The following is a 15,555-nucleotide window of genomic DNA, read 5'->3' as shown; positions in this document are numbered from 1 at the left end:
TTTGATCCAATGCATATCTGCAAAGATGAAATCTGTTCCTGGAACTAAAGAAGTGATTTTGTGTCCGACTCCTGAGTGTGATCTTAACTTATTCAACTCCAAGCTTCTAAAAATATCCTAACTGTGTTAATAAGACTGTCACCTCTGCATAAATGTGCACACACGACACGCCCACGAACGCATTTGTCAAAACATTTCAGAGCGAGAGCTTTCCTCACTAACATGCTCCAAGTCCTTGTTGGATTTGAGGTGCAAATAAATAAACATGTATTAGCACCTTCCATCTTTTTTGTTTCAAGGAAAGTTCGTCTACTTCCTTTCCCTTCCTATCGCAAGATGAATATTGCCTTGAAATAAATCCCTAGATATGCCAATGGATACTTGAGAGAGAGAGAGAGAGAGAGAGAGAGAGAGAGAGAGAGAGAATTTCCACTTTCTTACAATGAAAACTATGGTACAGCAAAAAGAGGTATGTGTAGTGTAGACAGTGCGTAGCAGAAAATAAAACACTCAAAAAGATCACAGCATCTTTAGATTTCAGATGGCCAAAGGGCACTTCCACTCCATTCCCCAGAACTGTTTGTAGACTCCACACGAACGAGATCCACTTTCCTCGACACCAACGCCAGAGAAATGTGATATCATATCATAACCACTTGAGGTACTTCTCTAAACACTGGACTGAAGCCAGACTTTCAACTCATTAACAGCATGGAGATTTCGAAAATACAAAGACTTAACAGCTGAAGAATAAGTATACTTCTGTCTTCAGATGATCGAAAAATGCGGGATCAGCAACATTTCTGCCTTCACATCATTCTGTTGAGAGGGATGCTGTTGCACTGATAGGGAACTCTTTCTATCGGAGATATTACTTGCGGCATTGACATGCCGACCGAGACAATAATTTCTGCAATTAGTAGGAGAAGAAAATAACCGTTCATGTAATATAATGCTAGTCCCTGACAGGAAATTATTGTATACCACGTTCTACAAGAGAGATCTTGAACTGCTAACTCTTGCATAACCCTGATGTCATTCCAATTTCCATACTATTCAACCATAATATTTTAGCACGAAGCTTGTATGGACTTTACAACCGCAAATGCCATCTTATTAATCAGCGGCAGAAGTTATCCCAAGTAACCAATTCATAAGCACCAAATTCAAGACACAATCTGGACAACTTAAAAAAGAAAAGACAAAGGACGCTACTAAAATCTAGACACCTAATGGGACCTGGACCAAACTCAAGGGTGACTCTTTCTTTCCGCTAACATTTCTCCTTGCCTTAACTTTTGCACCAGATGACAAAGTGGAAGAAAAAGCATGAAAGGGGACAATCTTGTTGCACAAATGTGGAGCAGAAAGTCATCGTCAAAGTGCATCATGCTAGTAAAATGCAAGAGGGACAACTTACCTATGCCCTCACGAATAGACAAGTTAGGTCTTATTATCTCCTTAGAATTCACCAAAAATATATCGCCAATGTAAAGATGATTGGTAGGAACGTAGACACTGCATAACTCCTCATCCCCATCATCTCTCTGCAATTGAACATCGGACAATCACATTAACGACTAGAAACAATTAACTATTAAGGGTGCCCAGAAATTGTTCAGAATTGTAGCCTTTATGTAAAGTACCACAAGCTCATATAGTTGGAAGACAATTTTATCACCAGTTCGGCATTTGAATAAATGAAGTAAAAAATCTGCCCAGGAAAGCCTGCTAAAGATGGTCAGTTGACCTCTTTCTTTCTTTAGCAGTATAAAACTGAAAAAGTAATGCGATCTCTCTTACTTGCATGCGTTAAGTATAGTGGAATTTCCAAAGATTCACCGTGAACGACAAATATCACATCAATGTCATTAACTCAGAAAGTGACTGCTCCATGCCTAAATTCCCTGGAAGAGGAAACCCCCTGTCTATTTATGCCGACGGTGGTTTAGTGACCACATCCCTCTTTTCCCCCTTTCACAGAAAATTACAAAACATTAACAGATCTCACTCCACTATATAGCATCTTGCTAATGACTCACTTAACATACATCTGGTTCTCCAGCAGCCAACATATGTGTAAAGAGCAAGTACCATCCGGTATTGACTCATGCATCCCCTTTGAGACTCCGATTATCAGCCAATGCTTTTACTGATATAAAAGATACATTCCAAGAAAAATTCTTTTCAAATAGAAACATTGATTAAAAGTTCCTGTTTTTCTCAATCTATAAAAAGTTACAGTGAAATCACCCAGATGCTTGCCAAACGATGGTAGATGATTCAGCAGCAATTATCTCTGAGTAGCACTTAACTAATTTGGAAAATCTCATTCTCAGTAAGCCCTTTCCTCTTTTCTCTTATGCCTTGATCAGTATTCTTTCGAATTATCTAAACCTGCAAGCCAAGACAAACATATCTCCGTTTGATATGCATAGCCAGGAACCACCCCAGATCCATCGAGTCCCCATGGAGAGAATATCATTGCAAAAAGTGTAGATTACAGAAAAATAAAAGCAGACATGCTTCTTTGAAGAACATACAAATCGCAACCCCAGAATTAGACATCTTACAATGCTGCATTTTACCTGGAGGACAACAGTTGATGTTATGAAACCAAATGCATATTCACCAAGACGAGGATGACGAATAATCGCAACCTCCTTAAAGGCTGTTGTATTTTGGTCTGTCACAAAATAAAAGGTTGACTTATTACACTCAAAGGGCACAAACAAACAAAAAAAGGTCATACCCAGCTAATTATTTTAGTCACAACACCATACATTACAGTATTTTGATCACTTCACAGAATCATAAGAGATCCAGTAGTATAATAATCATGTTTGCAGTTGGAAGTTGGCACTACTAGGAGAAAAAAAACAATTGTACGTATAGATATAGCAACAGGCTGTAGCTATTACAAAATGTGATATTCTGAAGCTACCAGTTTACTTGAATTTATTATACTGCTCTCGCTCGCTCGCACGCACCCACACACACACACACACACACACACAGAGCCAGACTCATTTTTACCTGGAGATATAGCAGCACTAATTTGCTTAGAAGCTGAATATATGTGCTTCATGAAAGGCATTCTCTTAATGAACCACTCTCCAAGCCAGAATACAGTGGCCCCCATCCATGACGAGGCAAATATACCGACAAAGAATATAAAGATAAGCGATGTCACAAACCCAAGGCCTGCAAAAGATAAGGCTCTGCTTAAATGCGGGTTACATATCAATTCAAATGGTGATCGAGTTGGAAACAGATCCAGTAGATCTAATGGTAATGCAAGTAGAAGAAAATTCAGATGGTATGGGCTAAGGTAAAATGTCAAGCATTTAGAAGCCTGTGCATATGTTCAGACATCTTAATCTAAATAGTAGAACAACAGCGGCATGAATTCCAAAATTCATAGCATGATGCAGCGTAATATACAAGTATGATGCTATAATAAAAGGAGCAACAATTTAAAAGTTGTGTTTGCCTTCCAGAATATCTTCACTGAGAGCACATCTTATGGAAGTACCCAAGTGCCCACTTGAAGTACTTTAATACCCTTGACCAATATCCAAAGTCATGCAATATTGCACAAAGTACAAAGACCCTCCTAAATGATGTCATTGAGGAGTTGTCTGTAGTCCATGCAGTCAGTCCATAACTTGACAATGACACTGGGTACCGTATAACCCCTCACTATTCTTGATTTGGGTGCACCAATATACTAAGAATTGGTGATATATATCCCCAGCATATGCCCATGCAACTTAAATGCAGCAAGGCAAATCTTATGGTGCTAGCTTATTCTGGATTGTGCACTCTTAAACTTAATAAGGTCTGTAAAATACCGATCACAATTCAGACATGTAACTCGTACTGGATTGGAACTATAGGCCGAGTAAAAATGTGGAGAGTCAGAATACAGCATCTTCACTGAATCCGTGAAGTAAGATACTCAAAGGAACAGCCTCTACAAACTTAAGAAGTTTATTTATGGACCATATCAATTAACTGCCAGATTTTCCAATCTCGCTCGTTCGAATACTTCAAAATTACAAGGATTAGTTATTTGTGCAAGGTATACAGTAAAAGGAATCATTACATGTTAAGTATTCTAACTACTTACTACAGCATTCCAACCATTACAACTATGAATTGCTCATGCACATCATAATACGAACATCATGTCAACATATAATATGACATGCTTGAGTATAACAAGTAATCAAGTCACTCAACTTTCAACAGCAAGAGCTTATACAGGAGGCATGGAATCTCACCAAATATGTCAATGCCAAGTCTTTCATAAATTGGACTGAAAAACCCATCTACAAACTGAATAAACCACCAAGTGATAAAAAAGGTGACAGCAACTGGAAAGAGAACAACACTGCAATTCCAAAAAACCAAAAGGTTATCTCAAGGAAGAAATTACAAGGCAGAAATTATTGTCTGATACTACAACATCCTTTTCACCATATTACCATCCAGTCATGAACTTCTTTGAGACCCAACTCTGAAGGACAGCATAGCAAGCCTGCAGCACAATACACGTGACAAACATAAAAAGTCATTCAAGTTTTATCCGCAGGGACTGCATCTAATACAATGTACTCAATCAAACTGGACTATCTGTAGCATGAATCAAGTCAAAAGACACATAACCCATGATTTAATCTTCACAAATAAAAGACCGTGTTTTAGAGAAAATATAACTTCACCAAAACTGATCAAGCAGAAATGACACTGTTTTCCTTTCTGTTATCTTTATGGAGGTGGCCAACGGCATACAGAGTCATCGTGCTACATAGGTTGAAGGACATTTCCACAATAACTCAGTTTGTGCAAAACTTGTTTAACACGTTCCATCTAACAACTTAATAAAACTGCTTCCCGGAAAGATGTTTTTTCATCCTATTGGTAGTTTAAGGATTATCAGCAGTCTATCTGGCATGCCAGTTGACCATCAGGCATTCTGGACACTAATCATTTCACATTTGAAAGAGGCCATCTATCCTCTCAAAGCCTTTACCTTTCAAAGGAAAACTTCTCCAATTGTCACATTAATCGCAATCAGGACACCAGCATTGCCAAGGAACAGCAACGACCCTCCTGTACCTCTTACCCGAGGAAGAACTTATCAACAGCATTCATCTACTTTAAGGTGCACGTAGCGCGTATCTTAGTTTTCTTCAAGTCAACAGAAAGTTCCATCTCCCAGTGTCAAGACATAAACACGAAGAATTAAGTAACATCTTTCCCTCCGCCAGTTCACGACGCGGACAAACCTACTTACTTACTGACCACTTCAAGCTTAGACAGAGTTCCAATTCTAAGCTCCAAGCCACACCACAATCACAATAAACTGCGAAACGAGTTCTGCACCGACTTCTAGCGGAACATCAACTTACCTACGCACGCCAAACTGCTAAATCACCACCTCCGACCCCAAATCTACGGTCAGCCCGATAGAGGGGCTGTTCCGAGCAACACACGTACTGACTTCACGCGAACCTAATCGATCGCCCAACGATCAAAAAGGGAAGGATTCCTCAGGAGAAGAATCAAGGGGAATCACCTTGCGAGTGGAGGAATTCGGGGAGCTCGGGGGAGACTTGTCCACGTCCTCGGGGTCTTGCAGAGAGGAATTGCTCCCCCCGCCGCCGCCGCCGCCGCCGCTCTTGCTGTGGCTCGAGTGCTCGGTCAACGGAATCGACGTCGATTGCTTGTCGTCCGCCATGTCTGCTCCACTTTCGCCGCCGCCGCCGCCGCCGCCGAGGGAGGGAGATCTGCGACGAGTGAAGAGGTCAATTCCGATTCTTTTCCGTCTTCGAATTCCCGGTGCTTCTCTGCTCTGCAGTTCTTCTTGTTTTTTTTTTTTTTTTTGGGTTCTCCTTCCGTGAAGAGGGAGAGAGGTGAACGACGCTCTGTTTGGTTGTGAGGATATCGTGTTCCACGTCTCGGGCGGAAGTGATCCGGCTTCGGAGTGGGGCAAGGCATATCTAATCCGGATAAAAACGGGGTTAATTACTTAACTACCCTTTATCGTCGATCCATATCCATGTATGCTTTTTTAAGTTTCTCCACGATTTTTCAAGGTCTCGATAGATAATCTTCGATTTTATCATCAATGTATCTGCTGATTGAGAAACGCCGTGATCCCGCTCGAGCGATTCTAATTATGACAACCTGAAAGACGTCCATGCAAGATGATCGAGAAATAACCAACTCTTGATCCGGATGAATTCACTGATGAACTAATTTTAGTTCGCCTCGTTATCGATAAAACTATTCTTCCTCTGCACTCTGTACGAAATACGAAAGAAGATACCAATTGCCAGAGAAATTACGTACAGAAGCCGCGATGTTTTACTACGAGGATCAGAAGCATTACACTGGTCGAGGCAATAATCATGCAAAGAAAGCATGCATCATCTATCTTGCTTGCCAAGAATAGAGATCAGATGAAAGATTAATTGATAGGCAGTATATAAAAGGAAGTCAGCAATTGATGAAGCCATTGAGAACTGGTAAAGAAAAAGTGTTCTGATAAAGGATACTGGTGCAAGTTCTGCGAAAGGCATTACGGGCATTCAAGTAACATATCTCGTTCTCTCCGTATCGAATCGAATTTATGCAGAGAAATGAGTTTGGAAATGGTAAGAGCCGCCTGGAGTCCTTTCGTACTATTTGAAAGACTAAGATGCTCTTTTCAACTCCTCGATGAAGGCGACGAGGGCATGATGCTGAAGAAGATTTGACGAATGGAGTCCTTTCGTCCTTTGATACGTGGGTTTGATGAATGCCCATTTCTTAAAGCAACCGCTTGGTACCGAGATCACTCGTTGGTCGAAATAATAAGGGACGAGAGAAACCGGAAAGGTGCACCTCGTGCTTAACATGGGATGTGTGAGTGGAGCGAAGTTGAATGACTACATGAACAGCCTTTAGGAAGATCAAACCCAATGGGGATTGAAACAAGGATTATCGATTTCTTGTTCAGTTGAAGTTAGCTTGTCTATACTTTCTGCTTTCTTTCTGCTGTCACCTGCCCTTACATGGATACTCTCTCGTCTTGATTTCACTTGAATTTTCCCTAGTTTGGAAAAAGGTCCGGTTTTATTATCCCAGCATTAATCTGTGGAGGTTTTTGACTAAATAACTGCGCTTGATTTGATCAAAATTGATGACCATTTCACTGTCAAAGTAACAAACCCTATTAAAGTCGGCAGCTAAAGGCCATTCCCATCTAATCGGGAACGTTCGTTTCACTGATCTTTAGCTTCATTGTCTTGATCACAAAAGTCCGGGCAGATGCAAGACTTTCTTCCCCAGGCGTGCACCTCGTGATGCCGTCGTGGAGAAATAGGTGTACCGTGTACGCCTGCATGAAAAACACATGCTCAGTACAAGATGTATGTTCGAAACTGGAATTGTTTTCGGTCTGGTCATGGAATTCTCTGTGTTAACCAGAGAATAGTCTGTCTAACGCGTGTCTTCCAGAATGCCGCGCTCAAATTTCCATCATCGAATTCTTCCTTTTGTAAAACCTAAGGTATCCAAAGGCAATAGGGTACTGGAGCATTGTGATTTTCCTGGCCCTGGTGTTATGTTGAACGGTTCTCGTGAAAATTGCAGCGTCTTTCCTTCTCAAAACTTACATAAGCAAGAATTTTTCGACTTAGTCAATCTTTATTCTCACTCACCTACCATCTAATGTTCTACTCGATCAAACACTATAGTTTGGAAGAGATGGGAGACATCCTAATATTCTTCATTCACATCCTAACACCATTGGCGCCGGAAGATTAGGTGATTAAGTAGCTTTGACCTGAATTTGCTTCTTAGTTTGAAAGTTAGCTCCTTCATCTTCTTCACTGACTATTGTTAGGATTGTGAATCCGATTCATAATCCTCGGGATTCTGGGACACATCTCCTGGTAAAAGTTGAAATGCAATTCCCATCTTTCCATGAAATATCATTGCAGCTGTGCATATTTCATTGAAGTCCATCGAGTATATCTACAGCTTGATTATTTGCAGCTTCTTTGTTCTTCTTTCTCCTTTCTCTTTCAGGAGCGATCTTTAGACCCGCGGTTCACGGTACTGAATTCGGTCGCGACAAAGTCAGCGACACTTCGGTCAACAGCCGCTGTGCGCGGCGACGGCAGCATCCAGGGTTAAGTCAATGATGGCGAAGTGAAGTATTCAATTGAGAGCTTTCGATCAGGTTTCAACTTGCAGTTGGTGGCATTTGGATGTTGTGACACGGACTTGTTTATACCATAAGCATCCTCACTCTCTGTTTTCATACTCAGCAACCAAAAAGACATAAAATAAGTGGTCAATATCACGAAAAATCCCAAACTGATACATCTGTAACAATTTTATCCCAAATTAATATTTTGAGCATCAAAAACCCTAAACTGGTATATCTATGACAAATTTATCCTCAGTTTATTTCCGTTAAATTTTACTGTCAAATTGCTTTGTTAAATGACATACAACAGTTGACTGATGTGTCAGTTGTATATTTAACCCTCCGTTTGTCACAAGTGTAACAGTTTGTGATTTTTTTTTTTGTATTAATTCAATTTAACGAAAATTAACGGAGGGTAAATTTATCACAAATATATCAGTTTAGGGTTTTTAGTCGTCAAAATATTAGTTTGGGGTAAATTTATCACGGGTGTACCAGTTTAAGGGTTTTTTGTGGTTAAAAAATTAGTTTAAGATAAAATTGTTACTGATGTACCAATTTGAGATTTTTTATGGTATTAATCCAACTAAAATAAAAGGCAAGAACCATTCCTGGTTCTCCTTTCCTTATCGTTGTCGAAGTCCCGCAAGTTGCATCACTATTGTGGATGAGAACTAGGTAAAAGAATTGCTGTTTGACCACTTAGGTCTTGGTGCTGTCAGAACATACAGTTAAGGAACAAGTTGATGAAAGTGGGTCAAGTTGCATATGCATCAAAACCCCAGTCATGCACTTTTTTCTTGGCCTATCATTTGATTTTCACCCCCAAAATCATTTGAGCAATCTATTGAAGTGTTCCTTACAACTGGTCCCAGTATTATGGTCCATTCCTATGTTGTCCATGCTACTTATGTGACACTTGATTACCAAACACTCAATCACACGGCATGTGTACACGTTCAACCTCAACTGTCTATCGTTCCCTGAGTGCGTAAGTTTTTATTGACAAATCTTCGAGACAAATACTATCCCGTTTTGACCTGATTACGAAATTGAGATTTAAATAATTTGACAAACTGTTTTTGGTAATCGAATATGACTCGCTTATTTAAATATTCATTTACAATTTACCACATCACTCTTAATATATCGACTTCACCGAATCAATCTCAATACTCCAAGCATTGCTCAAATCCGAATGACCTGTCGCGAAATAACTATACCCGTCTTCATGGGCAAAAAGTGTTACATTAGCAATTCTTTTACTTTGTTTCTCATGGTTTGTTGCCTCATTTCTTAGGTAAACCGAATTTAGACTATCAAATCGAAGGGATGATTCATATGGGACCCACCATTTTCGATGGTCCGAATTCAGTTTAGTACATATGTATAATGCGCTCATGTAATAATATGTCGTATCCAACGGAAATTATCCGGGACAAAATCATTTCGAAGGCGTCTGTATCGTCCACCTCGACTTAGAATTAGACTCCCGAAGTTTCTTTCCGCGCGCCACGATAGCAATAGCGCTCGGAAACTCGAGGCATCATGGCAAACAAATTAAGGAAACTTAAGGAAGTTAGGGGGCCTTAATTGACAAAAACAAAGTCAAATTTGATAGGGGGAAACGTGAAAAGTCGAGTGACCCAAATGGCAATCGAACCAATTTCGTCGATCATACTCTCAGATCGAAATGGAATATGGGAGTACGAGAATATCCCATCTTGAAAACGAAAAACGTACGATAAAGATAAGGTTTGCTCCGGAGAAACCTAAGTCTTTTCGTCCTTTTCTTATCGCCAAGTAAATCAGAGACGACGAAGTGTCTTTTCTTCATTCCATATCCGCACGACATTAACACATATATTTTCTTCTTCTCCTTCTTTTTCAATTTGCTATTGATAATCAAATCATAGATATGAAATATTCATGATGAAGCAGGTAAACGACAAGAGAAAAGATGTATGGAGCTCATCATTGAGCATGCTTAAGGAAAGGAGATGGAGCGTGATGGCATCGATTTTCCATAACCATCATTTGTTTCAAATCTAAACATGTGCTGAGCATCAGCATGTCCCTTTCGCAGCTTCTTCTTGGTTTTTTTTTTTTTTTCTCTTGAAATGTTGCTTTTTTAGACTTTAGAGTACTCTCTCGTTGATTAGATTTCAAGTATGCCGCACGGGAGTCGGTAATAACCGTTTATCATACGAAGTTTGGTGACACGGGTGCGTCTGTTCTCGCGTCAACGAGATGACTGGAAAGTGGAAGCGGGATGAAAAGGGTAGGGAAGATTAGAATGAAAAGACGAGAGAGAGAGCGCATTGAAATTTGACGTCTTAACTTGCTCCGCGACTGCCAATCGTATGTGTGTGAAACTTAAGTCCGTAGAAGAAGGGTGCATGCGACACGTGCGAAGCATATCTCTAACAATAATAAAGAAGTCCAGGGAGGTTGTGATCATCCCAGTAACAGATTTAACCAAACAAAAGGGAAAGACCCTATTCGTCGGCTGGTGAGCTTCATCGTACTATGGAAAAACCGGGGCACCGCACGGGTCGCATGTTCTTTTTACGAAGGCCTAGCGAGAGTGAATCCTCTTTAGAAAAAGGGTAATGATAATGTTAATATATGGCGATTGGCCCACTCCTTTTCGTAATTATTTACTGATTGCTAGCAAATGCAGAGAACTTGGCCGAGTTCATGCACCTAGTTGCTCTGAGTTTTGACAGGACTGGATTCTCATTAATCTTAGGAAAGCAGTGAGAGAGAGGAGAGAGTTGTCTTGTCCCCAACTATTTGTTCTTTGAAAAGGTAACTCCTCACCGCAAGTGGAAATTTTCAACTCATCACCGCAAGTGGGGAGAGATTTTCCTCCAAGTGATGAAGCCAAAGCTTTAGCTACTTGCTTCAAATTGCTTTTGCGATCGATTGGAAGGAACTAGCTTTCTGATAGCTTCGGAAGGTCCACTCAGCATGTAAATTTGGACTTCGTTTTCAGCATTTTGCTCCCTACTTTCGCACGGAGCAACAACACCCAGCATGTAAATACGGACACTGGTTTTCGCAAAATGGTGGATATGTAGCTAGATGGGGGTGATCAACATATATAATTAGCACTAACAAGAATGCATTGCATCAGTTTGTGACTCGGATTATCCTAATCCTCGGCTCGTAGAACCTCGCAATATGCGCATATAACTGTATATTCGTATGGTTGTGGATTAGGAAGCCAAAGAGGTTACTTTAAGTAGAATACGTCGAAAGAGGAAGCTGCTGATCGGTGCTTCACCACTCAATACGTTCCCTCTTTTTGAAAGGGAATTATACTACGGTAACATCGTCAGATTTTTAAAAATAACGAAGATGATGTAAACCATGAATTGTTAATGTGTAAATGCCATGGTAAAACAATTCTAGAAATCACAATTAGGAGAGGTGTGGGAAGGGTGCATTTTACAAAAATCAAAGGTGCAAAATGCAGGCGTCGAAACTCCATCGTGCTACATTCAATATCGAAATGAGATGCGGCATTTTAGTTGGAACATGCAAATAAGAAGAAACCCGCGTCTTTTATCTTCGTATTGTCTCGAAATTTGTCAAAATCCGCACAAAACTATACTCTTTCTCCTGTACTTAACCCCATTTTAGAACTTACAACACTAAACATAACATGAATTGAACCCATCTTTATTCTTATTCAGGCATAAGTTCCAGCTGGTTTACATTACACAACTAAAAAAAAAAACACAAAAAGGGAACGTCGTCCTTTTTGAATTGTACTTTAATTAATAAGTCAGAAGCAATTGCCTTTTCATTATAATTATTATTATTGTGTACAAGAGGCATTTGTTTTTCGCACTGACAAATTCTCGACAAAAAGGCTATATGTTCGGGGGAACTCCTCCAAGTGGACCTTTGCTCTCTCCGTTTTCGACCTAACTCAAGCCCCTAAATACTATTCACACGTTTTAGAATATCGAGCGAAAGAGAATAAATTTTTTTTATAAAAATAAACCCTTTAATAAAGGGGTTGAGAATCGGATGTGTTCCCACTAATTTTACTCAATTTCGGCTTGATCAGTACCAAAAACCGACCTTTAGTCTCCAATTTCCATTGCGGATTCGATTAGTTTTATGCTCCTTTTTCGTTCCAATTCGTCGGCAGGCGAAAAGGGGTTCAAGAGAAGCCACCAAAAGCAGCAAAAAAGAATAAAATAAAAGAGTTTGAGGAAAAGAAATAATAAAGAAAATCGCAGTAATTCATGATCACATGTCACGCAATTTCGCGAACGTGCTTAAGAGAATCATTATCGAGCGTCTTTACGGTAAATTAAATTAAATTAATTCTCCGTGCGGCAGTTTTTGTCCTTTCCTGGAGAATCCCGTCCACCAAAAAATGCAGAAAGATTAGCAAAAGAAGAAGAACCGCAAGTGGAAAAAAAGGCAAGCAGGGAAACATCAAATCTCTACCGAGCATGTCTCCACTTTGGGCTCGGAGGAGGGTGTAATTGCAACTCTTTCGAATTTTATGGGGGGTGCTAATTGTAATATTTTAGGGTCATGTATCATGCAATAGTACAATTGCACTCCAATCTCAGTTTTCTTTTATATTTTCTATCAATTTGGATCATAGATAAATGATATAATGTTGCTGTGCTATTGGAGTGCTATTATACTGTGCATGATGTGGTTAAAATGAGAATTAAATACATTCCAAATCCTTCATTTTGATCCTTTCCGAGAGAGAGCGCATGCGCTTGGTGCCACCTCAGAGCCACACGTCTCCATATTAAATATCCATCGCCATCTTAACGGCCACGTGGGACGGGACATCCAACAAACACGTGCGGATTATGAAATCTCGACTGCCGACAGGCGAGCGGAGCTGATGAAATCTTGCAACCGCAATTTCTGTGCGAGTTTCGAGCCCCAACCGAAAGAAATGAAAGTATCAAAATTTAAATGCATTATCAAGATAATTGAGATATCATCCCAACAGATATCTTATTGATACCAAGGCTTCATTTGTTTCGTATAAAATGAATAATTCGAAAAAAAAAATTCCCAAAAATGATCGCTCCTACCTATTAAGAGTGTACAGCAGAAACTTGATACATTTCACTCGGAGAGATCACCAAGAGCCTGTTATCATATCCGGTTATATACATCTTTACTCAAAAACTTAAGCCAATGAATTATGGGTCAATTAGGATATATTAACTATACTTTGTATCACACAAATTCTTTGATTTGGGATTTTTCTTAACACAACTCACACGTGCATCCTAACAAATCTTTCCGGAGCTCCCCCTTAATTTAGGTATTCTTCTGCATCAAAATATAAAATCTTGCCGCTGGGCCTCATCGCCCGGAAATTATGCCCAACTTCATCCACCAAACATCGGAACAAACTATCGGCTCTAATACCAATTTGTTAGGAGTGCACAGCTAAAACTTGATACCTTTCGCTCGGGGGAATCACTAAGAGCCTGTTAACAGATCCAGTTGGACCCACTTTTACTCAAAAGCTTTAGACCAATGAATTATGGCCCAACAATGATATATCAACTACTCTATACTACACCAATTCTTCAACGTGGGATGTTTTTTAATGCAACTCACACGTCTATCCTAATACTATTGCTTGAAGCAATTAATCAACGATAAATATTCTAAATGTTTTTGTGGACGATAAAAGCATTTATTTATTTATTTTAAGTAATGTACGCGATCATTTTTAAGGAGATATTTTTCATATTATTCATTGCCAACGGAATAAAACTCATGGCTCTTTTTTTTGACCTTTTTCGGCTATGCATATCACCCTCTGTCAATCGTATAGCTCAAACTATGGATCGATCTGACAGGACAGGAGGACGATTAACAAATTTCCAGAGAAATTAATTAAATTAAGAAAAAAATTATCGTGGCGACTACGAATTCACGGGTCAATTCTTCTAGAACGAAATATTCGGTAAACCTACCCTAATAGTAATTATTGGTGGTAGCAGGGAGGATATTTCTAGTTTCATCCATATCCAAACACCTTTGTAATTGTCCTAATCTCCAACAAGAAGGGAACCAAATCACCCTCTTTGCACCTATAATTAACACTAATCCCTAGCTCCTCGATCGCGTCTTAATACACTATTACTGTCCAATTAGGGAATGATCATTAAGACGGTCGCGGGGGGCCACGTGCCCGACACACCGAACTTCTCCATACCCGAGATCAAATCGTAACCAACCCTACCAAGTTCGATGTTCCAGATGTGTTTGCGTGCGCGCGCGCGACAATCTCTCCCCGATTAGGCGATTTCGAACCCCTCAATTAGTTTCCTCGACTTAGTCGGGAGCCCGAATTCGCGCGAATATATACGAGCAGATCGCGGGGTCGAAACTCAAGGGGCGTGTCACGTAACTTGAGCATACGAATCCCGTTCGTTGGTCGCAACCGTCGTCATCTTTCCTGTCACTGATCATTGCCAACCTTGAAAAATCCCGCGCGGCACGTAATCAATTACCGTCTGGGACTCGAGCTTCACTCTTTAATCACTCGTTTTCATCTCGATCTGACAAGCGCGTAGATAAGAAAGCCAAAAAGAAGTTCGTGGTGATCCGAAATGGAGTTGACCAGAGTTCACGCTGACCTGAAAACTCAATCTCCATCTCTCCAATCTTTTTTCTTTCCTTTTTTTGTCGTCTTCCATTTGGGACTGTTTCGCCAAAAGAAACAAAGCATGGATCGGGTCGGGTCGGGTCGGGTCGCCACAGAAGGACGATTTGCACCGAAGCGACGAAGAAAGTGTTCCACAAGAGTCCGAAATTGCTTGGCAAAGTATACAAAGTCCGATTCACCTCGGTGAAATTAAGGATAAGACCGGGCCTCGAAGGAGCTAGAACGAGCTTGGCTCGCTCGTACGTTAGTCCCCCGAGCGTGGGGGACGAAACACGCGCCACCCCCCCACCACCCGCACTTGCGCGGGCATTTTGCTCGGTTACGAATACGTCGTTTCGTTTGACGAGGACGAGTCCAAATACACCGACGAAAAGTTTTGTTTTAGCCGCCGGAAATTACGGTGTGTTCGCTCGAGAGATCTTAGCTGCTTATTTAAGAGGGTTTTTCTCTGATTTAGAGAGCGAAAATTATGAACGAGACGAGGGGGAGAAATTACCAATAAAATCCCGAACCTATTGTATTTATGCTAACTCAATTTTAAATCTTTTAATTTGATCAATTTAGTCATAAAAATTTTGAAAATTTGCCAATATAGTCGTTCCGGTCAATTTTAAACCCGAAATCGATGACGTGGACGCTGTCCCTTCTTCGTGGCACAACTGATAATAAC

At 40.3% G+C, this 15,555-nt stretch overlaps 1 protein-coding gene across 1 annotated transcript; it reads right to left on the bottom strand.

Moving 5' to 3' along the window:
- Positions 1-417: 417 nt before the first annotated feature.
- Positions 418-5,900, bottom strand: LOC115684663 (protein LIKE COV 2). Its single transcript, XM_030609492.2, has 7 exons — positions 5,585-5,900; positions 4,491-4,543; positions 4,287-4,396; positions 3,037-3,204; positions 2,589-2,686; positions 1,421-1,547; positions 418-910 (listed from the first exon to the last, which is right to left on the bottom strand). The coding sequence occupies exons 1-7, from the start codon at positions 5,744-5,746 to the stop codon at positions 810-812; spliced, it is 819 nt and encodes a 272-aa protein (XP_030465352.1). The 5' UTR covers positions 5,747-5,900; the 3' UTR covers positions 418-809.
- Positions 5,901-15,555: the final 9,655 nt, after the last annotated feature.

Source organism: Syzygium oleosum, unplaced genomic scaffold (assembly GCF_021117445.2).
Source record: "Syzygium oleosum isolate NSW1041296 unplaced genomic scaffold, Sole_v2.1 Sole_v2.02, whole genome shotgun sequence".
NCBI classification, from domain to species: domain Eukaryota; kingdom Viridiplantae; phylum Streptophyta; class Magnoliopsida; order Myrtales; family Myrtaceae; genus Syzygium; species Syzygium oleosum.
Note: the sequence above shows the minus strand (reverse complement) of the source record. Positions and strands in the feature narration are given on the sequence as shown.